This window comes from Ixodes scapularis, unplaced genomic scaffold, assembly GCF_016920785.2.
Source record: "Ixodes scapularis isolate PalLabHiFi unplaced genomic scaffold, ASM1692078v2 PGA_scaffold1__304_contigs__length_218370807, whole genome shotgun sequence".
NCBI lineage: Eukaryota > Metazoa > Arthropoda > Arachnida > Ixodida > Ixodidae > Ixodes > Ixodes scapularis.
Genome location: NW_024609846.1, coordinates 199,738,659 through 199,764,966, shown reverse-complemented (window position 1 = coordinate 199,764,966; position 26,308 = coordinate 199,738,659). Strand labels below are relative to the sequence as shown.

The 26,308-nt window shown below is 48.7% G+C and overlaps 1 protein-coding gene across 1 annotated transcript in view; it reads right to left on the bottom strand.

Moving 5' to 3' along the window:
• The window catches only part of LOC8041409 (potassium channel subfamily K member 15), a 275,384-nt gene extending 252,651 nt beyond the window's left edge, over positions 1-22,733 (bottom strand). The window contains exon 1 of the mRNA XM_040223608.2: positions 22,203-22,733. Within this exon, the coding sequence (XP_040079542.1) occupies positions 22,203-22,611 (409 nt within the window). The 5' untranslated portion in view covers positions 22,612-22,733. The remainder of the gene's footprint in view (positions 1-22,202) is intronic.
• Between the last annotated feature and the right edge of the window lie 3,575 nt (positions 22,734-26,308).

The following is a 26,308-nucleotide window of genomic DNA, read 5'->3' as shown; positions in this document are numbered from 1 at the left end:
TTAGGACAGGTACCGTCAGTCGCAAGGTGAGAGCCTCCACATAACACACATTGATGGGGCTCGTGACACCCATCTATCTCGTGGCGGTGTGGTGGTCTTCCGCAGGCACAAACGGCCTGCGCTGCTGGACACACATCATGCTGGTGGCCCAGTTGGTGGCAGCGAGTGCATAGGATGGCCCTCACTTGGAAGGGGAACACTTTTTTAAGGTGGAGGCGATAGAGCACTTCCTTGGGAAGTGTGGAACCATCAACGGTGATCATGACTGTCCTCCCTTCGCCATCCATGTGTCTGGCTGCCAGGATTTTGTGCGTGGAGCATGATAGTTCTGCCAAGAGGTCCTCGGGCGAGTCTGATGGGTCTGCTCCATGGAAGACGCCACGACACAATCCCTCGCGCAGGGGTTCGTATGGTCGGAAATGGACCATCTTGTTAGTGCCAAAAGTTATCTGTGTAATTCCCAGTAACTTGGGAATGATTTCCGGTTCCCAGGTGTCGACCGCGATAAGATTGGCCCGAGTCTGTATCCGTATTCGGCATTTGTGCGACAAAGATCCTGCCGCTTCTACGACGCATTTTTGGATGGGCGAGTGTGGGAGTGACGCCACGCTGATCCCATGCGATGGGCGCAGAATCACGGTACGTCGTTCCCCACGGGGGACTGCAGAGGGGGTCTGCCGAACTCTTTGGTTGGAGGCGACGAAGGCTGAGGTAGTTGTCCCCGAAGGTGCCTGACGTCGGCGTTTACGAGACGTCGAGAGCCACGGATTTCCCGCGTCATCGGCTGCGGCCGCAAGATGGGTGCTCCAGTCAGTGCTTGCAACTGAAGGCGGGCTAGCAGCTGTGGCTGTGGTCGCGGGACTGGTGCCGGGCACTGTGTGTGCTGAGGTGCTAGGGAATTCGAGCGCGGGCAGGCCATGTTCCGGGTTAGTAGCGCTGACGTCCATGGCTACCACAGTGCCCGCGGCGACGTGGTTAAAAAGGTCCAGGTCATCTCTGCTTTCCACTGAATGATGTGATGGCAGCGCCTTTGCCGGAGGGCTAGAAGATGGCTGCTGAGAGGCCATCTTGATCGTGCACTTTAGGCTTAACGACACCCCGCCCCACGGTTAACCGAAAGACGAGGCTGTGGGCAACTAAAGGTTGTCCGGCTCACCAGAGGTGGTTCTGAATGACTTTCAGAAATTGTCAGGAGAGCTGGAGGTCGCAGGGCTGATGATAACCGGTCGCAGCCAGTCGAAACGAAACAGAGCGACGCGGGAGACGCGCCGCTCTGTTTCTTCTTCTTCCTTCCTCGCTCCTAATTATGGTGATATCGCCGCGAGCGCAGCTCGCCAAGTAGGCAGCGCGTCCGTGAACAAACGGTTATCGTGCTTGCCTCCCACGCGAAGAGCCAGGGTTCGATTCCTGGGAGTTACTCGTCTTTTATTTATTCTTTCAGTTCAATGTTCTGGTGAATTCGAGAACATTGTTGTTCATTCTAGGTCCGAATGGTCTACGCGTCGAACCTTCTACGCTGATTATTCCAGAAGCCCAAGCGCGTACATAAGGGGCTTCGCGTGACGAACCAAAGTCAGTCTCGCCCCCGCGTTCGATCCGGCTGTTACGCCGCCATCGACGCCCGCGACGCTCTATTGTTTTCGCTTTTTGGTTTGGGCACAAGTTTGCCCCATTAAACGTTTGGTTTACTTCAGTTTTCGTCGCCTCATCACTTGTCATTCATGACATTTTGGTGGAGGTGCGGGGTAGTGCATTCTATGCCCGTTGAGCGTACTCTTCCGAAAACATCCTGGCCAAGCGACGTGCTCAGCCCCGGAAGGCTACCCTTCGCCGAATACGCCAAAGCCCGAAGAAGCTGTCGTACCAGAGGTCAGTCCCCCGAACTTGGTCTCTTGTCCGAGAAACGAAAGAACAACATCCCGGCCGTGTCGTCCTGCTCGTCGCTCCGCGGACGCCTGGGGGGCTATGTTGCGCTTTTTGCACTCCCAGGAGACTAGGGAGAGGGAAGTGACGTCAACGACACAGCAAACGCAGATTGGGTGTTGATTTCGTTTTCTTCTGTCAACATCCAATCTGCATTTGCTGTGTCGTTGACGTCACTTCCCTCTTCCAAGTCTCCTGGGAGTGCAAAAAGCGCAACATAGCACCCCTGGTCTCTTCCTCGGCGAGATCTACGAGGAGGTCGAAGACCGGATCAATCAGTACGAAAGTGTGGCTCGCCACAACGGGTGGAGTGACAAACAGCGCCTGCAAAATTCCTATTTCTCACTTGAAGGAACTGCAAGGCGCTGGTTCGAAAACCATGAAGCTTCGATGACCTCGTGGGACATTTGCAAAACGAGCTCAAGCGAACAATCGCCAGTCAACACCAAAGGGAGGGGGCCGAAGACCTGCTGCAGTCGAGGACCCAGGACCGCAATGAAAGCGTCACGAGCTTTGTGAAAGACGTGCTCCGCCTGAGCTCCTGCGCCGACCCTCAGGCCACCGAGGAAAGGAAGCTGCGCATTTTGATGCCTGGCGTGAAGGACGACATCTTTGGTGAACTCGTACGCAACCCAACGACGACCGTTCAAGGATTGGTTCCGGAGGCATCGAACATCAAGCGTGCTGTGCAAGCCCGAGCCGCCACTACCAGAAAATACCCGACGTCAGCGCGGTTCTGCAGTCCCTTGCGACCTTGCCCACGGCATTCCGGGCATTCGAGAACTTATTCGCGACGTCATCCGGGAGGACCTTAAGAAGCTTCTGCCGTCTGCTGAGCGCCCGGTCTCAATCTCCATTGCCGAGGTTGTTCGGGACCAGGTGCAGCGAGCGTTCCTTCCGGATGCCCTTGTCAGCGTGGCCGCAGCCGATGAGCCGACGCTGACCTACGTCGCAGTGGCACGATGACCGCCGCCAACTGCTCAACATTACACGGTGGCGCCACGACGAGACTCACCAACGCAGGCGTACCCCCGACGAAACGACGAAGGACGTCAGTACGACCGCCGATACCAGCGGGCGCTAAGGAAAACCGACGTGTGGAGCACAGCGGATCGACGACCCATCTGCTACCAATGCGGGCGGCCGACCATATCTACCGCCGTTGTCCCTATCGGCAAATGGAACTGCGTGGGTTCCACCCGAACGACCCACGCCCGAAGTACGGGGAACGCACTCGCGACATCGAGGAGTACCTCCAACGCTCGCCTACCTCAGCACCGTCTCTCCGCCGTGAATCCCGCTCCCCATCGCCACGACGTTCAGCGTCTCCAGCGCCCCGACCTCACCGAGAGAGCCTGTCTCCGCTGCATCGCCGGGAAAACTAAGTGCGGCAACACCTGGAGGTGGCGTTGCCGAAGACGACCGAAGTAAAGAACCTCCAAGAACGCCGGAGCGCTCCAACTTTCTCGACACCACGCATCGCAGCGACGTCCCTGCAACGGTGTCCGACAATATAAACGTCGTCATTGACGGTTACGACGCATCAGCACTCGTGGACACCGGAGCGGACTACTTAGTCCTGAGTGGAAGGCTCTCCCGCCGCCTTCGAAAAGTCATGACGCCGTGGGACGGAGTTCAAATACGAAGCGCCGGGGGACATCTCATTACACCAGTCGGAAGATGCACTGCTCCCGTCGAGATCCGCCGTGAGACGTGCCCTGTGAAGTTCGTCGTTCTGCGTGACTGTGCGAGGAACGTTATCCTCGGAATGGACTTTCTTTGCGAGTATGGCGCCGTCATCGACCTCGGGGCAAACCAGTTGACGCTGCGAAAGCCTGTTCTGCCGCCGGTGGAGACCACCACGGCGTCGACCGCGATCCGAGTTATTGCCGACCATGTGAACCTGCCTCTGCGGTCGAGTGTTTTTGTCACCGTCATAACCGACGCAGCTATGCAAGGTGAAGCTCTTCTGGAATGCAGCGTCCAACTGCTCCTTGAAAAAGGAATTGGCGTCGCACGAGGCGTAATGGATCTCCAAGAAGGGCGTACGACTGTTCTCGTGACAAACTTCCGAGAGGAGCCGCAGCATCTAACGAACGGTACCCCCGTGGGCTACTTCGAAGAGATTCAGGCGCCAGCCGTGGTCACCGCCATCTCCGAGGAAACCTCGTCGTCACAGCAGAAGAGCACGTCGCCGCCGCAGCTCCACATCAACCCCGAGCTCCCAGCTTCGAAGCGCCGGCAACTGGTTGAACTCCTCGCCGAATACAGGGACTGTTTTGCCACGTCGCCAATAGTTCGCCAAACAACTATAGCGAAACATAGCATTATTACCGACGACGACGCGCTCCCTGTCCACCAGTCGCCGTATCGAGTCTCCTTAAAGGAAAGGAAGGTGATTCAAGATCAAGTCCAGGAAATGTTCGACAACATCATTCAACCCTCAAGAAGTCCGTGGGCGTCCCCAGTCGTCCTTGTAAAGAAGAAAGACGGAACCCTGAAGTTCTGCGTGGACTATCGTCGACTGAACGCTGTCACTCAGAAGGACGTCTATCCGCTCACCGGATCGACGATACGTTAGACCGACTGCGCCACTCCCGATATTTTTGTCGATGTACCTCAAGAGTGGTTATTGGCAGATTGAAGTCGACGAACGTGACCGTGAGAAAACTGTCTTCGTCACTCCCGACAGACTGTACGATTCAAAGTGATGCCGCTCGGACTTTGCACAGCACCAGCCACCTTCCATCGTGTCATGGACACCGTGCTGGCAGATCTGAAACGGCAGAGCTGCCTCGCCTACCTGGACGATGTCGTGGTATTGTCACGGGATTTCGACGAACACCTGAGACGAGTTCGAGCCGTTCTTCAAGTCATAAAGACCGCCGGCCTGTCACTCAAGCCGACAAAGTGTCGATTCGCCAATGGTGAACTAAAGTTCCTTGGCCACGTCGTGAACAACAAGGGGGTTCTCCCTGACCCCGAGAAGACCCGCGCCGTAGCTGCATTTACGCCGCCGTCTGACAAGAAGGCCGTGAGAAGATTCCTCGGACTCTGTGCCTATTACAGACGGTTTGTTCGGGACTTCGCCAAGCTGTCCGCACCGCTGACGCACCTCACGAAGGACGCCGTAATGTTTGAATGGACAGAAGAACAACAGCGGTCATTCGATGAGCTCAAACGAAGACTCCAGACGCCCCCGATCCTTGGCCATTTCGACCAACTCGCTTAAACAGAGATCCGCACGGACGCCAGTAACACCGGACTCTGAACGGTACTAGTCAATGCAAGACGGGGAAGAGCGAGTCATCGCAGACGCGAGTCGGACGCTGCCTGAGGCGGAGAGGAACTACTCATCGACTGAAAAGGAGTGTCTTGCTGTCGTCTGGGCAATAACAAAGTTTCGCCGATATTTGTATGGAAGTCCTTTACGCGTGGTCACGGACCACCACTCGCTCTGCTGGCTCGCGAATCTGAAAGACCCCTCCGGACGCCTCGCCCGGTGGAGCCCACGACTGCATGAGTTCGACATGACCGTGGTGCAAAAGTCCGACCGGAAGCACAATGACACCGACTGCCTGTCAAGGGCTTTAAGGGGGATTCAACCGCTCGCTACTCAATGGGCAAATTTCGCTACACAAACCTGAGTTTCAGGAATGTACGAGAGTATTCATTCTTTTGGAGGTTACTTATCAAGACATAACGAAGGTTGTACGGCCCTTAGAGTTTTTCCTGAGAACGCTGGAGATTTTTAATAAAATCCAGAAATATGACCGTTTTGACTGTTTAAGCGCGTTTTGAGGCATTTTTGAAAATACAATTATTTAGAAGACAAACGTGACAAAACGCTTGGTCGTACGCACTAGGAGTGCCTCTAATCTTAGTTGTAAGACCACGACGAGAAAACAAAGTATTGTTGTATTTGTGTATTTGTGTAAATAAAATCACGATAATTTTATTTCCAACTTGTTAAACGAGATGGCGACACTAGTACTAAATGCCTCAAACCAGAGCCGTATATGTGGAAAGTTTGGCAATTCGTCGGGAAGTATAGGAGACCTATGAGGAGGCGCCATTGGCCAAAAGCGAGCTGGGCGTGTTCCAGGGCGTCTTCACAAATTCGAGTGTGACCAACCAGAAGCCGGGAATAATACCCTGGCGGTGGTCGTGAGAAACAAACATGATAACTGCATCGGAGTAACTCTCGGTGACTGAAAATATGATACACGTGATGTTTCAATCGCGCTCATCCAAAATGATGGTGGAAGAGTGCGACTAGCGGAACGATCGACATAATCCTTACGCCCAGCGTCGAGGGCCGGGAATCTGCCGTCCGAGACGTCACACTCTGTCCGAGCGAGTTGAGCGGCGCATTCGTTTCTTACATCTTCCTCCATGATCCTGATCAAAACATCACGTGCATCCTATTTTCAACCCCGAAGAGTTACTACACTTCACTCTTACGCGCTTAATAAAACCATATACGAACATTAACCTTTGGTCAGAACTGTTTCTCGCTACCACCGCTAGGGAATTCTTTTCGGCTTCCGGTTGGTCAAGAGAGCACGCCAAGCCTTTTTTCCGAGTCTGGTGCACGCCCTGGCTCTGACCGCGCCTCCCATTGACCAAACTCTCTAAATACGCGGCTCTGCCTCAAACCGGAGATTTTCTTGCTGTTGCTGTTGTTGTTTTTGTCTCGAGCTCGAATTCGACCACGATGTCTCGTTGCTCGTGGATCGGTAGTACGTGTAACGAAAGCTCGCGCTGTAAAGCTCACTGATCGTGGATTCAATCCACCGCCTCTGTTTGTTTCAATCTGGATGAGCATCGTACCGGCGTGCTGTCATAGATCACTATTGCGTGATGCACGTTGAAGACTTCAGACAAGCAGCGGTATACTGCACTGTCTTTCATCTCCAACGAAGAGACCAGACGCCCTCAGGGCTGACTAACTTCCCGCTGTGTAAACATATACACAACAGAATTACAATTGATGGCTCCGTTGGTCGGCACTTTTTAAGAAGTTGCAAAGAAGAATAACAAACGTGCCCATTAGTGACCGACCCGAGGTTCCCCAACTTTGTCACGAAGCCACCACACACCTGCGATCAACTTAGACCCCTCCTTCGTGATGCCTCATTGAACATTCTCAGTGCCTCACATTATATCGCACAATATTATCATTATCACCCCTTATACGAACCTCTCCGGAATTCATTGTATGGGCAACGTGCCTCTCTGTAGCACCTGCGCTTACGAGCACAAATTAATACCAACCTACCTACAAACGAATGTTTTGGTTTTATGTGTTACATCAGTGAGAACGGTCGTGTTCCTTGATGACCCGGGGAAAATATTGATGCTTGCAAGTGCTGCCGAAACCGGAGTCTGAAGAACAATAAGAATTAATGCCATGCATAATAGGTTGCTTAAATGCCGATACACGGAGTTGCGTTTTAGTGCGTTTGACTGCGCTGCGCCAAGAAACGGAAGCGAGACACCAGCACATGTATGCTTCGTATGAAGCGTGGAATTCAATTCAAGGAGTATCTTGGCACGCGACATACGAAGCAGGGATGTCCCTATTTTTCGCAGCCGCAACGCAGTCAAACACAACCAAACGCTCTGAAACGCAACTGTTTATGGACCTTTAGAAGATCGTTACCGCTGCCTACCGCGGCCACGGTGTACTGCTCCTGGTACAAGTTGTACCAGTGTGTACAACTCCATCTGGGAAGTCGAGTGAGAATAATTTTTGGGCTTCTCCTTACTTGATCATGTCATCTTAAGCGCGAGACACATGAACGGCAGAATCGTGCGATCCGACGTCCGATCCGACAGTCCGAACGCCGCTCCGAATTGCCGCACGCGACAGTTCGAGGCACACGCTTCCGACGAATTCGACCTTCCATGCGACACCGACGATCCGTTCGGCTCCGCCCAGGCAAGCGCTCCAGTAGAGGTCCGCGTTCCTCTACAGGGCAGAGCTGGCAGTAATGTAATTACTGTAATGAAATTACTGTAATTTAATTACTTGTTCCAGTAATTAGTAATGTAATTCATTACTTTTTGTAGTAGGTAATTTAGTAATGTAATGAATTACTCCAGCGACGGTAATTGTAATTAAATTACCTAATTACTTTTTCGCACCAGGCATATTTTTTGCCCACAATACACAAGAGCGCTTTTCTTTTTATTTTACATTTTCTTTTTCCTCTACACCTTTCCAAAAAACGCTCTTCGACCGCCGCTATGTTGCTGATGCTAATGCGGCTGGCGCGAGTCTCGCGCCCGCTATCAGCTAGACATTTTTTGCCACTCTCTTGAACTGTGAAAACCCACTCAGCGCGATTCTCTACCTATGCTTTGCGGTTTTGCATTCGACGTTTTCTGGCCCCTCTTGAAAGCTTCCGCGTACTTTTTCTGATGCATGCTGCGTACCCTCTCTATGTTAACTTCCACTGTGAGAAATAGGGCTGGTAAGTGCCTGCCATTCGAGCTTTTCTGCTCGACATTCTCGGGAAACGAAGGAGGGGAAGTAGGTCGAACTAAGGCCCCTGGTAGAACGGCCTCGACGCGATTTTGCGAACAATGACAATTGTTCTCCCCCCACCCAGAGATAATCCGCGTAGAATACTCAGTCATCTCCAAAAATAGTTGTCCGGGTTGGGGTGGGAAACGGATCAGTCGCCTGCGTTCCTCTGTCCATCGGTAAACATGCAACAGAGTTCTAGCTGTGTGCCATGAACTGTGTAAATAATGTAAATGAAGTTATCTGTAAAAGGAAGTTATCAATACCTCCTTTATATTTAAAAGTATACAAAAGTAATGCGAAAGTAATGTCATTACTTTTAAAAGTAATTTGTAATAGTAATTAATCACTTTCTGGCTGTGGTAATTTGTAATGTAATTTAATTACATTTCAGCAATTTTCAGCAAAGTGATTAGTAATGTAATTTAATTACAAAATATGAGTAATTTGGCCAGCTCTGCTACAGGGCAGGTCTCTGGTCCCAGATTGACGGTTCAGCTCAAACGAGCGATCGTTCTCGCTAGCGCGCGCATTCTTTGCTGGGGCCATCTTGATCAAATGGGTCAGCGGAATTCACGCGTCAGGCTTCCCGTCGCCCAGGTCAGTCCCGTTTTCTCGTTCGTCCCGCAGCACTCACTACGTCATCATGACGCTAGCGCTACCTGTGCTGTCATTGGCTGGACGCTTCCGACAGTCCGTCCGCCGTGCGAGACTATCTGGCACGTCGGACGCACGCCGGATCGCCGATCCGACGTCTCAAGCGACCAAACTTTTCGGACCAGGCAGTCGTATTGCCGGATCGGACGTCGGATCGGATGGATTTTTCGAGCAAGTGTCTCGCGCTTTATTTGGTAGCGGAAGTGGACGCCCAGAGGAAATATTCCTTCAGTGTACGGGAGTGCAAAACATAAGACAGGAGTCACATGTAACGCTGAAGCTACGAACAGGGCTTCTGGCAAGTTCAGTGGACCTCTTTGAAAGTTTGACCTTTGTTGCAAGCTGTGGAACCCCTGGATAATTATGGATACAAGCGTCAGCTCTTTGTGTTCCATTGCACGTCAGCTGCAACAGTACTCGTGCAGCGGGAGATCAAGCCAAAGGTACAAACAATCTTGCGCTCGCAGCATTTCTGTTTATCATCCAAAGTTTCAGAATCTAACGTTTCTCAATGTCGGTTGTTCCGCCCTTGTGCAGTGGATCAGCCGACGTCCACCTAAGTCTAATATTGTCAAAACAAATAGAACTAACGTTGTGGGCGCATGCGACATCTATATAGAAGTAAAACACACTTGGCAGCAAACAAAAAAAAGACCATTGTCTTATTTTTTTCTGACAGCTTCTTTTTCAATTAAATAAACCCTCAAGGTGTCCACAACGTACGTTTTTGTTTTGACAATATTAGGCTCAGGTAGACGTCGTTGAGAGAGAAATTTCTTCTCTCGTTTTAATCTTTTGATCTAGTTTAACTCCTCCTCTCAAATTTTCGCATTCTATTCCAACTGCTTGCGTCCCATTTTCAGAGTTTAATCTTCCCGCAATGCGTAAATTACCTACACGGGCCAAAAAACAAGTTTTATCAAAAACATTACTAAGTGCATGCACTGCAGGCGCTCATCTCTTTTATATGAGTAATGAGAAGTACATAATCAACATAAGATAGAAAGAATTGATTTTTCTTTTCAAGCAGTTCTATAAATGCAGACGCCAGCACGTGTTGCACGTGTAACTATACGTCAGCAGACTCCTAGCGAAAGGCCTGATAAGGCCCTGAAGGCGAGACTTTTGTTGAGTCTATTTTTTTGTTGTTTTTTTTTGTGTGTGCTATGTTATCGCGCGTGGTCAAACGCTTGCATACGCTACAAGCGTTGCTCGTAAGTACTGTAAGATCGTGCAGCGTTGAACAGAGATAACCGAATATGTATTTGGAAATTCAAAAAATATATATATATATATTTGAATGCATTGCAAAGAAGGATATACTACTTATTCCAAACAACATTTATTTTATAAAACATTATTTCAGATATTTTCATTCTCTGTAGACCTGGTTTGGTGGCTAGTAGATATGGAAAAAGGAAGCATGATTTCTATTATTTTGAACAATTACAACATATTTTCTTAACCAACAAACAGGTGCTTACTCTGAGATGCCAATTGAATTTTGACGTTAGCGTTTTGGCGACCGAAAAAATTTTTTGTAAATTTAACATTTCCCATTTTGCGGATTGGTAAGAAAACAAAACGGGCCATCAATAGGTAGAAAATACGTTTCTACCCAAAAATGAGGCGTACGTTTCTTTTTTTTTCACCTTTCTAATTTTTAGGCAAAAACAAAGGAACCTCTAAATAACTTTAGCGTCTTCATAAATAACCTCGGGAGTTCACTATGAACACCTCTTTCAACAGTGAGTCAGACTATGCCACGGTGGAATGAATCGGTGCTACCTTATCTGTCTGGAAACAAATTGGGGTGTGTGTATGTTTAGACAGCCTAGAACATAGTCTGCCTCAACGGGCGACTTGTCTCCCAGCTTTAGATGAGAAATTTAGCGAGTGCAGTACAACCGGTCGCCTGGGGTCTTTAACGTGAACCACGCAGTAGTGATACACGACGGCACGACGGTACGATGCTCATCCAAATCTAAACGGGCGGGGGTGAGAGAGAGAGAATAGTTGTTTATTTACAGTCACGAAGAGGTCAACCTGCTTAAAAGCTGATTTGCTACTTCGTAAAGGCGAGGGGGGTAGGGTTGGGGGGGGGGGGGGGGGGGGGCAAGAAAGGAAAGAAGAAAAAAACAGAGCAATAAGAAAAGTTTAAAAATTATATAAAATAGTGCGTATTTACATTATATACAACAACTTCTATAGCAGCTTGAATAATCGAGTATGAGAGAGAAAATGAATTAGTGCCTTCGTGGCCTTATGTGCGTCTCCAGTCGTTGACCACGGCCCAAGAAGGTGGTGCAGTTCAAGTTTTTCATTTGGTCCTAGTCCTAGCTGTATTTTTAACGTCTTTCTTTCAGAATCGTATTTCTTACATATACACAATAGATGGTCACTGTCTTCGGGTGAAGAACATGACGAGCACATGGGTGATTCTTCCTTGCCAATAAGATGGAGGTATTTCTTCGTATATGCGACGTTGAGACGCAGTCGATGAAGTGTTGTCTCTTGAGCTCTTGAGAGGTTTCGTGGCATGCAAAATTCTAATTTGGGGTCAATGTGTTTTAGGTATTTGTAGTAATAATGTGGGTCTGTCCATAACGACGATGTTATTTCCCTGCCGATTGATCGAGTGACGGTGTTGGAATCAGTTCTTGAAAGTGGAATGAGGTAAGTAGCAGTTTCCTTGTGAGCTTCTCTGGCTGCGTTGTCTGCACAAATATTTCCAGTAATCCCGCAATGCCCTGGCACCCACTGGAGAACTATATTGTGCCCCTTAACCAAAGCGTTTTGGTGGATCTCCCGGATTGCGTGAATTAGTTGTATGTTTGGACTTTGTTTACGAAGTGAAGAAAGAGCTAGAAGAGCAGACTTAGAGTCGACGAATATCACCCATTGGTGTGGATTTTGGAGAATAATATGCTGCATGGCTGTTCTGATCGCCGCAAGCTCTGCAGCAGTCGAGGACGTCATATGACTTAGTTTTGCTTTAATAGTTGTTTTGGTTGATGGAATATATACACCGATACATCAGGAGTTAGAGTGGTAGACCCATCCGTATAAATATGCACAGATAGTGAATAGGTTCGATATATATTCTAAGGCTATTTGTGTAATCACGGCGATTGATGTCTCTGCTTTCTTTCCTATACCTGGAATGTTCACTATAATTTCTAATGGGGGATACATCCAAGGCGGAAGTGTCGGATTCTATGCAGCCTCAAATAAGTTGGGGAGATAGTCTTTCAGGAGCGCAATGATTTTGGAGAAGCTAGAGGAAGGTTTGGATTGAACAATATTCCTAAGGGGGTGATGTGTATTGCGAGTGACATGTCGAAGGTGAGTTCTGATTGTTTCTTGAATTCTTAAGGCTGAAAGTGGAAGTGCCCTAGCCTCAGCGAGTGTGCCGTTCTTCGATGTGCATTTTGGCAGGCCCAGACAAGAGCGCAGTGCTTGTGCCTGGGCACTTTCAAGATCTTTAATAACAGTCTTTGAGGCTCCGTTCATAACTGGTAAGGTGTACCGTAAGAGTCCTACAAAGAGAGAGTTATACAGGGTCATCGTTGCTAAGACGGAACAACCCCACCTTGTTCCGCTTATCATTCGGATTATTTGAGTGAAAGAGTTTAATTTATTTTTCAGCCGTTTAATATGAGGTCCCCAAGTGAGATATCTGTCTACAGTTACACCTAAAAAGGTATATTCAGGAACATAGGGTATCGGTGTTCCTTCCACATATATGGGATATTTGCTGGTATCCTTTTTTGTAAAGGCAACAGCGGCTGACTTTATGGGAGATATATGTAGCCCACGAGACTTGAGATATTTTATGACAATGTTAATCGCTTTCTGTAGTCGTGCCCGATTTATGTATAAAGACTTGCTCGATACCCAAAGAAAAATGTCATCAGCATATAAAGATATATGCACTGTGTCTGGAAGAAGTTTGAGAAGACTAATGAGCGATATATTAAAAAGAATTGGACTAAGAACACCCCCTTGGGGCACCCCTCGTTTTACTTCATGGTGTCCTGTGTCACCGTCTTGTGTTGAAATGTAAATTTTTCTTCCCTTAAGGTAGTTTGATATCCACGTCACTACAGGTCCTTCGAATCCCATGTTTTTTCATGTCAAAAAGTACTGCATCGTGTTCCACTGTATCAAATGCCGCTTTGATGTCAATAAAAAGAGCGGTTGTTTTCTTTTTCTGCATTTTCAGCTCTTCGATACTAGAAACCAAACTTAGTACATTGTCTATGCTGCTTTTTCCGCGGCGGAATCCGGACATCTGGGGTGGATATAGGCCCCTGTTCTCAAGGTCCCATTCGATCCGCGTAAGCCCCATTTTTTCCATTATCGTTCCAATGCAGCTTGATAGTGCGATTGGTCGATAGGAATCAATGTCAAGAGGCGACTTTCCAGGTTTGAGAATAGGCAGGACACGAGCTACCTTCCATTCATTTGATATAGTGCCAGATTCCCATGATATGTTATAAAAGTCCAGTAAAAGACATCGTGCTCTTTCACCAAGATGAGTTAAGGCACAATAAGCAACTCCGTCTGGCCCTGGAGATGACTTAGTGTTGCATGATGCAAGCGCGATTTCTAACTCTTTTAGCGTAAAGGGGACATTAATTAGGCTACAAGCATGTGTTATTTGATCTTTGATACTGATGTTGTATTTAGAGCTTGACGTGTAACAGGTGATCTTTGCACAATACTCATCTGCCACGGCGGTTTCTGTGAGTTTTCGACTCAAGGCTATGGATCGGAAGGGATGTAATTGCTGCGGTTTATTACGAAGGCTTTTCATCATTGGCCAAATGCGTGTCAAAGGCTTCCTGGGATCTAGGCTTGCGCTCTTATTTCTCCATCGTTTCTTTGAGAGCTTGTCTAAATGCCGTTGAACGTGGTTTTGCGCTCGCCGTGATGCTCTCAAGTCTTCAGATTTGCCTGTTTTTCGGGCTCTACGTTCTGCACGACGGCGAATAGCGCGAAGCCGTTCATATTCGCTATCAACAGCAGCTTGCGAATTCGCCATTTTGTACGACTTTGTAGCTTCTGATTTTGCGGACGCAATGACGTGCGCAAGGTCTTCAGTAGTAGCGATCTCATGACACTTTGTTTCTAGTTTTTCTTGAAATTTTTCCCAGTTAGTGTAGGATAAACTTGTACCCAGTTTTACGCAGCAAAATTTGTTTATTGTGATATAGGTCGGGACGTGATCACTTACGTGGGTTTCGATGTCGGCTAACCATGATGTCTTAATGGCCAGACCGGCAGATGCCAGTGAAATGTCTAGTGGGCTACTCATCGTCACCCCCTTGAAATACGTGGGACTTCCGTCATTGAGAACCTTAAGATTATATTTGTCGGCCAGATCAACTAATGCTCTTCCTCGAGTATTAGCTTTTTTACCGCCCCACATTGGATGATGGCTATTAAAGTCGCCTGTCAGAATATGTGGGCTTGGTGTCTTTTTAATTATTTCTTCTAGTCTAAGCTTGTCGAATGCTTTACCTGGTGGAATGTATGCCGCAATTATCGTGAAAGTGATCGCTCCTTTGCGGAAACTTGCAGCAATGTATTCGTTAGTTTGGTGTGGTGAAACAGTATGCAAAAAGAAGGTGAGATCTTTCCTAATTCCAAGAAGTACCCTGCTTAAACCCGATCTTCTCTGGGAATAAAAGAGCTCATAACCTGATAGTCTTATGCCTGAGCCGACTCGTGACTCTGATATTGCTATAACAGGAAAACGATATTTGAAAACAAACTGGCGAAAATTTGATAAGCGATTACGTAGACCTCTTGCATTCCACTGAAAGATAGCTGCTCGACTACGTAATCTTTCAATCGACTGCATGGGCCTACTGTGTGATAATGTCGGCGGAGGCGTGCAATTGACGTGTACTTATTGACACCATAGCTGAATGAGCGGAAGGATGTAATCAAGAAGTGTTATTAAAGCTGTTGCTATAGGAGAGTGCCAAGTGAGAACAATGCTACGAATAAACGTGGCTACTGTGTTCAGTGTGTGTCCCAAGCTCGGGGGAGAGGGACTCGTTGGATACTTCTCTCGCAATGTTCTAGTTTGGTCTCTGGAATTAATATTATCTGGAGGCTCCCGATGGGGAAGGATTGGAAACTCCTTAGCGTCATTGAGTTTATATGTTGGTGTGTTAGACGTGTTTGATTTGTCATCTGAAGTACTACGACCTGTCGTTTCTGTGTTACGTTTTCTCAATTGGTATTTACCCTTAACAGAGGATGTGCTGGCCACTTCTGTTGAGTTATTAGCAACGTGGTTTTGATGGTGCCTACGTTCAGTTGTGTCAGGTGGGTTTGCTTCCACTTTTTTCATTTGAGGAGAGTATGGCTGATCTTGCGGACTTGTAGTCCACTCCAGCGTAATTCTTGTACTGGTATATGTTTTGTTCAAGCTTGAATTTGGGGCACTGACGAGATGTTGATTCGTGGTTTTTTCCGCAGTTTATACATCTAGGGTCTTCTGTGTCGCACTTGCTCCTGTCGTGAGCTCCACCGCAGCGACTGCAGCAACTTGTTTTCAAGCAGGTGCCACGGATATGACCATGCGAACTGCAGTTCGGGCACTGTCGAGGCTTTTCAATGAAGGGCTCAACGTTGTACCTCGTGTACCCGATGGTGACGTAGGCAGGTAGGGTGTTAGTGCTGAATACTAGTTTCACAACCTCTGACTTCCCAAGACGCCGAAGGCAGAGAACGGGAGCTGTAGCCCGAACCGAAGATTCTAGCTGGACGTCACTGATGTCTTCCTGCACTCCGTAGATTACTCCCTTGGCTGCTTCACGTGAGTGCGGTGCGTAGGCTTGCACAGGTATTCCTCCGATGCTTTCAAGTTTAAGTAGAGCTTTCGTTGATTCTGTGTTTCTGCAATCAATTGCAAGAAGGTTAAGTCTTCGATTTGGTCTAACAAGAATGACGCCATCTGGTGCGGTCATTTCGAGTTTTTCAGAGATCTTTAGAGGATTGATCTTCGCAAGTGACTTGTCGGTGTCTGTGGGCTTCAGAATCACGGTGAGGGTAGGCTGAAGCGGTGCTGTTGTGATTATGGTCGCGCCAGATGATACGGAGCTGATGGCGGTACTTGGCCTCTTGCGGCGCTTTGGAAATTGGAAGGCTTCCGATGAGTCTTCAAGCTTACCAGACATTTCTGCGCAGGATGAAGCGGCGCTCGATGAGGCCGTCAGATCTTCCATCTGGTTGTCGTTCATTTCACATTCAGCCACATCTGGACCCGGGCCAGTCACGGGCATCGTAGAGTCGTCAAGGGTTGATCTAGGTGGCTTTCTTGAGCTTGTAATCTTTTATATTTGCCGGAATTAGCCGGAGTAGAACAATCAGCGTCTTTCCACCAGATCACTTCGTCGTCGTTTCACGGGCGGGGGTGGAGATTGAACCCATGATTCCTGGGTTCCGCAGCGCGAGCTTTCGCTCCACGTGCTTCGAGCTGGTGTGCGCTAGCACACTCTGCCACCGATCCTTTTTTTTTTTTCTTTTTTTTTTTTGTCTTCATTGCACTCGGCCGCCGATCCCCCTTTATCTGTCTGGACCACGTGGTCTGGACTAAAGCCCTTTGATGTGTTTGCGTTTGCCTTGCAAGTAGCGTCAAATGCGTCAGTGCACGAGGCCCATGTCTCGAGCGGCCCTCGGAAGCAGTTGTCGGCACAGTACTGAAATGAACGGCCCTTGGAAGCAAATGGCAGCGGAGCACCCGCTCCTGGCACGTGTCTTGCGCGTTTCTACAATGGTTGGCAGTACTTCTAAGCGGGAATTTTATCAAAAGAATTTAGGCTGCACTTGCCGGCAGCGCCTTCAACTATTGGACTTTACGAGGATAGCTCGAGTGCAACATGACTTTGTGTATTTGTGTGGTTTTTTTCCGCTGACAGGCAGACTGACGTAAAGTGTCTTTTCTTGTCTTACCCATTGCCAATGTTGTCAGCTGCTGTGCACTTGGCGCGCGATTGTGGACGAGTAGTAGAGCCGCGTCACATGCTCAGACAGAGAACTCCTTGGTACAGTTCACGGGTGGGTAACGGTTGCTTCTTGTTGCTTTTGACTCGCCGCGCAGAAGTGTGGACCTCGCCACTAAATGAGCTATGCTAAGGGTCGGCACTCTGTTCCCCAATATTGCTGTGGGCGCCGCCATTTTGGTGCTTGTACAGAGCAGACACAACTGCCGATCATCATGATTCAAAAATTCGACTTTCTCAGCATTCGATTTGGTGTTAGGAAGCTCATGTAATATTGCTTTGCTCTGTCGCGAAGTGTTTAAAGGAGCTGTGCAACGATATTCAATTGGAATGTTTTTCTCTCTACCCGAGCTTACTGGCACACCTGGGACTCAAGGATACTCACACGCAACGCCATTGGCCAAGAAACTCCTTTGTTGCGGTGTAATTTCAAGGACAAAAGCGATCATTTTCATTCAATCTCTCCTTTGCAAAATTTGATGTCGTAACTCGGGGATCGCAGTACACCCAAGTGACGATATTTGAATGCAGTTCATAGATTGGACCCGAGCATTGCGTGGGCACTCGACTTGGGCTCGTGACAATTGCTAGCTCAAGAAGCATTCGGGTTGCGACCCGCGTCCAATCGCTGCAACGACGACAACAGCCGAGCCTAAACAATGTCTGGAACTCAGCGCGTGTCCTGCGCTTTGCCAACCCCAGCGCGTGGCTATGATCAACACTGGCGGCATATAATCGGCTCCAGATCACGTGGCCGCTTGTTCTGGCTGCGAGTTGAGGAGGTGAACGCTGCTCGTTTTTCTTTAATTTTTTTCTGGGACTTCTATTGCGTGGGGTGAAAAACGAACGCGTGTTTCATAGGTCATTAACGTTAGGAATCCGTTTTAAGCGGTATTTGCGCGAAGTACAAAAATTGTTGCATAGCTCCTTTAAAGGAGCTGTGCAACGATATTCAGTTGGAATGTTTTTCACTATTCACGAGCTTACTGGCACTAGTGGGAGTCAAAGATACTCGCACGCAACTCCGCTGGCCAAGAAACTCCTTTGTTGCGGAGTAATTTCAAGGACAAAAGCGATCATTTTCATTCAATCTCTCTTTTGCAAAATTTCATGACGTAACGTGGGGATCGCAGTACACCCAAGTGACGATATTTGAATGCGGTTCATAGATTGGAGCCGAGCATTGCGTGGGCACTCGATTTGGGCTCGTGATAATTATTAGCTCGAGAAGCATTCGGGTAGTGGCCCGCGTCCAATCGCTGCAACAACGACAATAGCCGAGCCATAACAATATTTGGAACTCAGCGCGTGCCCTGTGCTTCGCCAACCCCAGCGCGTGACTATGATCAACATTGGCGGCATATAATCGGCTCCAGATCACGTGGCCGCTTGTTCTGGCTGCGAGTTGAGGGGGTGAACGCTGCTCGTTTTTCTTTAATTTTTTTCTGGGACTTCTATTGCGTGGGATGAAAAACGAACGCGTGTTTCATAGGTCATTAATCTCAGAGATTCCTTCTAAGCGGTATTTGCGCAAAGTACAAAAATTGTTGCACAGCTCCTTTAAATATTTGTGGAGGAGAAAAGCGCTTCCTATGATTTTATATACATTTTCAGATAACTGGCAACCATGACTTTAAGCCACAATATGGACGAGTGTCGTTACTCTGAAGCGTAGGTTATTGACTGGCAGAAGGGAGGATCATGGCGGAACAGCGCAGCACTGAGCTAGATTTCAGACGCCATGTTCTTCCTAGTTCTTCCCAGAAGTAGCGCGCGGCACGTGTCTTGAGCATTTCCACAAAAATGAATGGCGCCACTTTTCCCAGGATAGATGGGCTTTACAGCACGCATCCTGGGAGCGCACATTTTGTTTTTGTTTTCTAGCTTTAATTAGGCTCTAAAAAGAAACCTGTTTTTTTTAACAACGTTTGCGTGTTAAATGTGGTGGTCCAAACGGCCGCAACGCCGCACCCTGTGCTTTCGATAATTTCGAACGGGGTTGGAACTTCGAACAGCGGCGGCGTAGTCCAACTGGCGCGTGAGATCGGTCTATTGCACGGAGGCAGGAAGCAACTGGTGGTGACATTACTCCAGCAGAGTTGAAGCCAGAAGTGTGGAGGGAAACGCCCCAACAACGACCAGAACAGCCGTGGTTCTGGTCATCGTTGGGGCCGTGCTCCTCCACACTTCCGGCTTCACCTCTGCTGGCGTCGTGTCACTTCCATAAGCTTCCTACTTCCATGGTCCGTTGCGAGCTTGCCAAGTATTTTCCCCGCACTGGCACCAGCGCGTAGCTTCGATAAGCGCTGAAGACACGCGAAGCGGTGGTTCCGAATATTCGGGATATGACGTCACGCTCCGTGAAGGAGGGACTTCGGTGGTACTTGGAAAATGATTTTCTGCAGCCTCCGTGCACCCATTGAGAACTAATCTCGATGGTCGCGATCCTGGAGGCGAAATGCGGACGACATAAATGTTTTCTTCAAATACAGTACCGCTTCGGTTTTAAGTAAACAATGGCCATTCCATTTCTTTGTGCTGATTGTGAGGCGCCGCTGAGAATAGCTCGAGCTTTATTGCAGCTGTCGTTTCTCTTCAAGTTCGAGAGCAGCCAAAACCGATGGAGTCAATCAAACAGCACCAATACAACCAGTCCCGTTTTCTTTCTTGTCGCTGGCTAAACTAATCAGGCATCAAGGCAGGATCTCATTCACCGATTCGTTCAGTCGCTGATAGCAGACGTACAAAAAACAGGGGCTCCGTGACGGTTGTCGCTGCTCGACCTACGCTGAAACGGACTACAATCGTTACCAAAAAAAAAAAAAAAAGAAGCTGTTATTGCTTATTCGTTCGTAGATCAGCGAAGCTCAAATATGCCACAATGTTTCAATATCCCTACATGTACGAATATATCTTCTTTTTGGGCCAAATGTCGCGCTTGTGGTTTTCTTATTTTCTTTCTGTTCTGAATGTATAATATATTATTAATTCACAAAATGTATAATTATAGTAAATTTTAGAAATGAATTGCTTACTGCTAATACTTACTTAACCCAATTATCACATTTAAGAGAACATACACTCCATTATCGCTTTCGAAACTCTGAGCGCTGGAGCGTACCTACCTGTCGATTGAACATCGGCAAGGAAATGTTATCATTCAGGCTACCTAAACTCCTAAACATTTTTGTTCCAATATTATTTTTTCAGAGAATCTATCAATGAATGAAATACGTTCATTAGTGTACGATTTTTGTTATGGCTGATTTTATTTTCAACACTCGTTATCAGTGGTTACGTAGTGATGAAATTGTTTTTTGTTTTTTTCTGTGATCTGTGCTTGATTGATTTATGTATGTGGTGTGAATGTGTACTTCTTTTCCCTTTGATTTTGTTCATATTGTGCATTAAGTGCGCGAGTGTTAGTTTTTATGTTTTCGTAGTTATTTTAGAGAGTCGCCGCTGTCGAATGTAACGGGGGCCGAGGGCTCGTCAAGCATCGTATTATCGTGCGTTCGGGTGTCAGTAGTGCGTGAAGCACCTAAAAGAACCTAGGCTATAGCAGTCGGACTCCTGGCTACTTTTTTCATCTACAGCGTGAACCAGTGTCACCATATTAATGTAGACCGATCTCTCGCTGTCTGAACATCCAGCGTATAATCGGCCTCACTCTGCTTACCCCTACAAGAAAACCAATAATTATCAGCTTGAAGATGCTTCTGAGAGTTACGCCAGATGAGTCCAACATCGCAGTGAAAGTCATAAACTTATGAGCCAAAACTGCCGTTACGTCAGGTCACAAACCTTTGTTGTTATTTATTATTATTATTACATGCCGCTACTCAAAATAGAAACGCCACTCGGATGGAGCCCTGCACTCTCATGAAAAAAGGGTGTCCAAAGGTGTATTCTTACGCCCTTTGTCCCATATAATACACCCCCAAACTTCAATTCGACATACAGCGCCCTGCAGTCGAACAGACGGCCCGAAAATTTACGAGAGGCTTGATAGCCGTGTGGTATAACTTATTAAAATAGCTAGTGTACGTTTTACTGAACACGAAAAAAATAATCCGGGTTTTCTTGGCCCTACTGTAAAAAACGGTGTTTTCTTTCAGTGGTCTTCGATGCGTACTTTAGCTATTTAAAATGTTGTACCACACGGCTATCAAGCCGGTCGTAAAATTTCGGGCCCTCTGTTCGACTGTAGGGCACTGTACGTCGAATTGAAATTCTGGGGTGTATTATATGGGATAAAGGGTGTAAGAATGCACCTTTTGACACCCTTTTTTCTTGAGAGTGTGGGGATATAATTTCGAACGTAATCAGTTGAAATAAAACATTTTACAAGGTAATTCGGTACACAGTGGTATTTGCCTTCTCCAATCTACGGCGCATTCTTGGTTGAATTCGAACTCGCTCGATAAATATTTTAAAGAACGATTCTGCCAGCATAAGTGATATTCTTGCTATAGTTGTTTTTATACAAAACATTCACCTTTTGTGCAACCGCTCTCGGTTGTACTCGAGCATGATGACGCTTAAATTAAAAAAAAAAAAAAATACTTGCGTGGTGAAGCGGCTGAATGTCACCATGTTGAAAGGAAGCCTTAGAAAGCCAAAGAGCATGCTTTGGAGCCCCAGGGTCCCGGTGAGAGCTCGCGGTAGCAATGCCGTTCCTTATGGCAACGCTATACTAAAACTGCGTAAAGACACGTGCATACAAACGTAGCTAGAGTTGCGAGACTCTAGAAAGAAGTTGCTGTATAAAGAGCATCTATATCTATTGAAGCCTCGGGCACGTTGCCAAGTCACAAATTACATGTGTCTTACACGTCAGGTTTCCTCGTCATCGCGGGGCTTGTCGGCAACCCGGTCTCTATAACGCGAAATTGATCAAAAATAAATCGATGAACAAGAAGGTGCATCCCGGCTGAAACAGTCGTCCCCCTGACATAGAACGCGGTAGCGGATTCCGAACGCATGCTTGAGACACACGAAGCGAGGAATGAGGATACAGAAGGAAAAACATCGAGAGTGTCATATGAAAAGAAGTGTACCCGTACTACCTATGGTAGTGATGACGGTGATGCTGTAGAGCAGGGCCCCCGAGAAGGACCACTGCATGGACTCCTCGTAGACCTCCTTGCCGTCGTAGCCGTCGTTGCGCACTGCGAGCACCACCTTGTCCTCGAACTCCTTGAGTTTCGTGCCTACCTTGGCCATCCACTCGACGTCGTGCAGCACGTTCAGCTTCTCCGTCACGTTCCACATGGCGAAAAGGCACTGCCGCCGCAGCTGGGACACCTCCAGGCGCTGCTTGACCTCTTTGCCGGACTCGATGGCCTGGAAGATGAGGGCGCCCACGATGGCGTACGCCACCACCAGGAGACAGAGTCCCACCTGGGACACCAGGTGCGTCAGGAAAATGCGGGCGCACCGCCGGCACCGGGCGAACCGCGTCAGCGTTTCCGGCATTGTCTCTGGTCTGTCGCGGGGAGGGGACTTCCTGACGGAGACGCGGTACGGAGCGCGCGGGCCGCTATTTTGAACCCACGGGGAAGCTGGGCACTGCGCTCGCTGCCGTCGAAAGAGCACGTGTTACTGAGCAGAGGACTCGGGCTCCCCGGGGATTCGGACTTGGACCTCGGCCGGTGTCGGCAACAGGGCGCGCCGTTCGGTGGCGGTCGCTCGAAGCGACGGAAACGCCCGCCGTTTTTGAACGATTCTTCGGGCACTTGGCTTACATGGAGCGCACAGGTGGAGGCGCAACCGTGCGTGCGTATATATATAGTCCTGCGTCTGTATACTCTGTTGCACCCACACATCACACGAGAGACACGGCTGCAGGCCTGATGGCAGTCCCACGCCTCGAGCTTCTCCAAAGCACGTTGATTTCATGGGGTACCGGACACTTGATCGAACGCCATTTGATCGAGCGCCCTTTCATCGAATAAGTAGACATTTCATCGAACGCCGATTTATCGAACGCCGTTTCATTGAATTTTCCTTTACTGAATTTCGGAGTAATACAATATTGTTCACATAATTTACTATCGCTTTTAAAAGAGATTCGACGCCGCTTTAAATTAACCAGAAATAAAATTAGTACCCGGTCAATTTTTAGAGCGCAGCTCTTAGGCGCCCGCTTCCGGCTTGAGCGGCGTCGCCGTCGGCGTCGGCGTAACCGCGCGGTGTATTATGGGACGCGTAACGTCACTGATGACGTCATCAGGGACGTCACTGATGACGTCATCGGAATCAGCATCGTCGTCACCGATGACATCATCAGTGACGCCATTGATGACGTCATCGGCATCGTCATCGCACTGATGACGTCATCGTCACGTGACCTCTAGAAATCACGTGACCCCCGTGAGGTCACCTGACCCCAGTGACGTCACGTGACCCCCGTGAGGTCACGTGACCCTCGTGAGGCGACGGCGACGCCGCTCGGAGGGAGGAGTAGCAGACAGGATGAGGAAGTGAGGAGGAGGGAGGAGGGGTATACCTTCCCCTCAGTACCCTTCCCTCCTCCTCCTCAACAGCTGCGCTCTAATTCGGCGTTACAGGGAGTTGTAAACGGCCTTCATTTTTTTGTCCACCTAAACGTTGGCTACTGAATCATAGAAGGTAGCTATCATATCAAAACTTGAGTGGATACTTACCGCCGAATTCAGAAACCTCACTCAAACTACACTCAAACTAAAGGGCCCCTCCACTTCCTCGAGGAAGGCGCGAGGGCCGGCGCTGGCCAATCGCGACGGCGGATCCGTCCTCGCGATTGGCCAGCGCCGGCCCTCGCGTCTCCCTCGAGGAAGTGGAGGGGCCCTTCAGTTTGAGTGTAGTTTGAGTGAGGTTTCTGAATTCGGCGGTTATTCTTTACTGGCGAGGTAGGCGGCGTTTCTCGGTCACACACTTTTCCCCACTTCATTCCTCTATTTATTCACGCGTGAAAGGTACTTTCGTAAGAGGGAAACAGCTATTCTCCGCATCGCCTTTTTTATTTTGTATTTGTCGATTTATGTGTGTTTTCATTTGATCCTAGGAGAATATCTTTCTTTTTAAGAACATATATGCTTTGTTTTTATTTTTAAAGACGCGTCTCCCCTCTTCGTTAATTTATTGTAAGCGACAGAACCGTGGGCCTGTTGGATCTTCGACATGCAGTATATATACTGTATGTCGAATATCCGGCAGGTCTATGGTTCTGTCAGTTACAATAAATCAACAAAGAGGCGAGACGCGTCTTTTTTCCCCGTATCACGGGACACGGAGACAGCTCCAAGGACGGCTTCGTTTTGAAGGTCTCTCCAAGGACGAGAATATATACGCTCTTGAACGGACGTGCGTTCATCACTGCACCTGATGATCACAGCTTAAAAAAAAATGCCGTAAGTGTTCCTGTTTCTTATTGGCCATATTAAAGATCGTCATTTACTAAAAAAGCCGTTTACAACTCCCTGTAACGCCGAATTCGAGCGCAGCTCTTGAGGAGGAGGAGGGAAAGGTAAGGAAAGGAGGCTATACCCCTCCTCCTCTCCTGCTCTCCTCCCATTTAGGGGAAAATATTCCGGAAAATTTAGCGGGGAAAATTTTCCGCTAGATTTAGCGGGACATTTTTTTCGCTGTTTAGCGGGGAAATTTTTCCGCTAAATTTAGCGGGGAATATTTTCCGCTAAATTTAGCGAGGAAATGTTCTGCTAGATTTAGCGGGTAAATCTTTCCGCTAAATTTAGCGGGGAAATTTACCCATAATGCACCGTGCGGTTACGAAGACGGCGACGCCGACGCCGCTACGACGCGCTACGACTTTGTGCAGCGTTGCCCACAGATGGTGCATTCTTTTTTTGTTTTGTGAAATTTGCGAAGAGCTTACTTATCTTAGGAAAAGGTAAAGAAAGGAAAAGGCTTAGCTTCTACGGAAATGCGGCGAAGCCAAAGGTCGTCAAACAATACGGCGCCGTTTCGCACGGGAGACAAAAGATGGCGCAAGCGGTCGCGACGCCAACTGCGGCAACGAACGAGCATACGGGGCCGAAAGCCGTCGTCTTTAGCAGACGACCTTTTCGACTCAAAAGCGGCGCAAACTTTTCTGATATCAGTTGCCGATGCATTATTTGATCATCCTTACGAATAAAACATATTGAATGGACAGATTATCGATTAGAAAAATGGTTTGTTGGAATATTTTGACTGTTTTTTGGGGACACCGATGTCGTCTGCTTTGCAGTTCCTTGTTACCGCGCCTGTTTTTGTTTCTGCGACCGTCGCCGCCTGCGGAACGCACTCCGCTTTTGAGTCGAAAAGGTTGTCTGCTAAAGACGCCGGCTTTCGGCGCCGTATGCTCGTTCGTTGGCTCGTCCTGTGCGATATATTTTCCTCAGGTAAGCTCACTCTTTGCAAATTTTACAAAAAAAGAGTGAAAGCCGTTTACAACTCCCTGTAACGCGGAATTAGAGCGCAGCTCTTGAGGAGGAGGAGGGAAGGGTACTGGGGGGTGGGTCAAGTGACCTCGAGGGGGGGGGGGGGGGGGGGTCACGTGACCTGGGGGTCACGTGACGATGACGATGCCATTGACGTCATCAGTGACGATGACGATGCGGATACCGATGACGTCATCAGTGACGTCACTGCTGACGTCATCAGTGATGATGACGATGCTGATGCCGGTGACGTCATCAGTGACGATGACGTCATTGGGGGGTCACGTGACCTCGGGGGGGGCCACGTGACCTCAGGGGAGTTACGCGACCTCGGGGGGTCACGTGACCTCGGGGGGGGGGGGGGGGTCACGTGACCTCGGATGAGGGGTCACGTGCCCCCCCCCCAGTTCACGTGACCACGAAGGGGGGGGGGAGGCTCGCGCGGTGCATTATAGGACATTTCCCATAATGCACCGCGCGGTTACGCCGACAGTCACGGCTTGTGGTTTGGGCGCCGTGGGACCCGGGAAGGCAGGGAGCCAGCCTTTGGGGGGAAAGCGCTTTATTCGAGCTATAAGTGTTGCTTGAACCAGCTCCAGCCCCAGAACTCCTCGTCTCGCCGATTCTTCCTTCCGTCGTCACGTCGCCTTTCCTCGACGCGCCAATCAGCGCACACCACGGGTAACAAAAATATAACAATCACACAACCCGATAACCCGTCGACGACGGCGCTGAATCTGCTGCCTCAT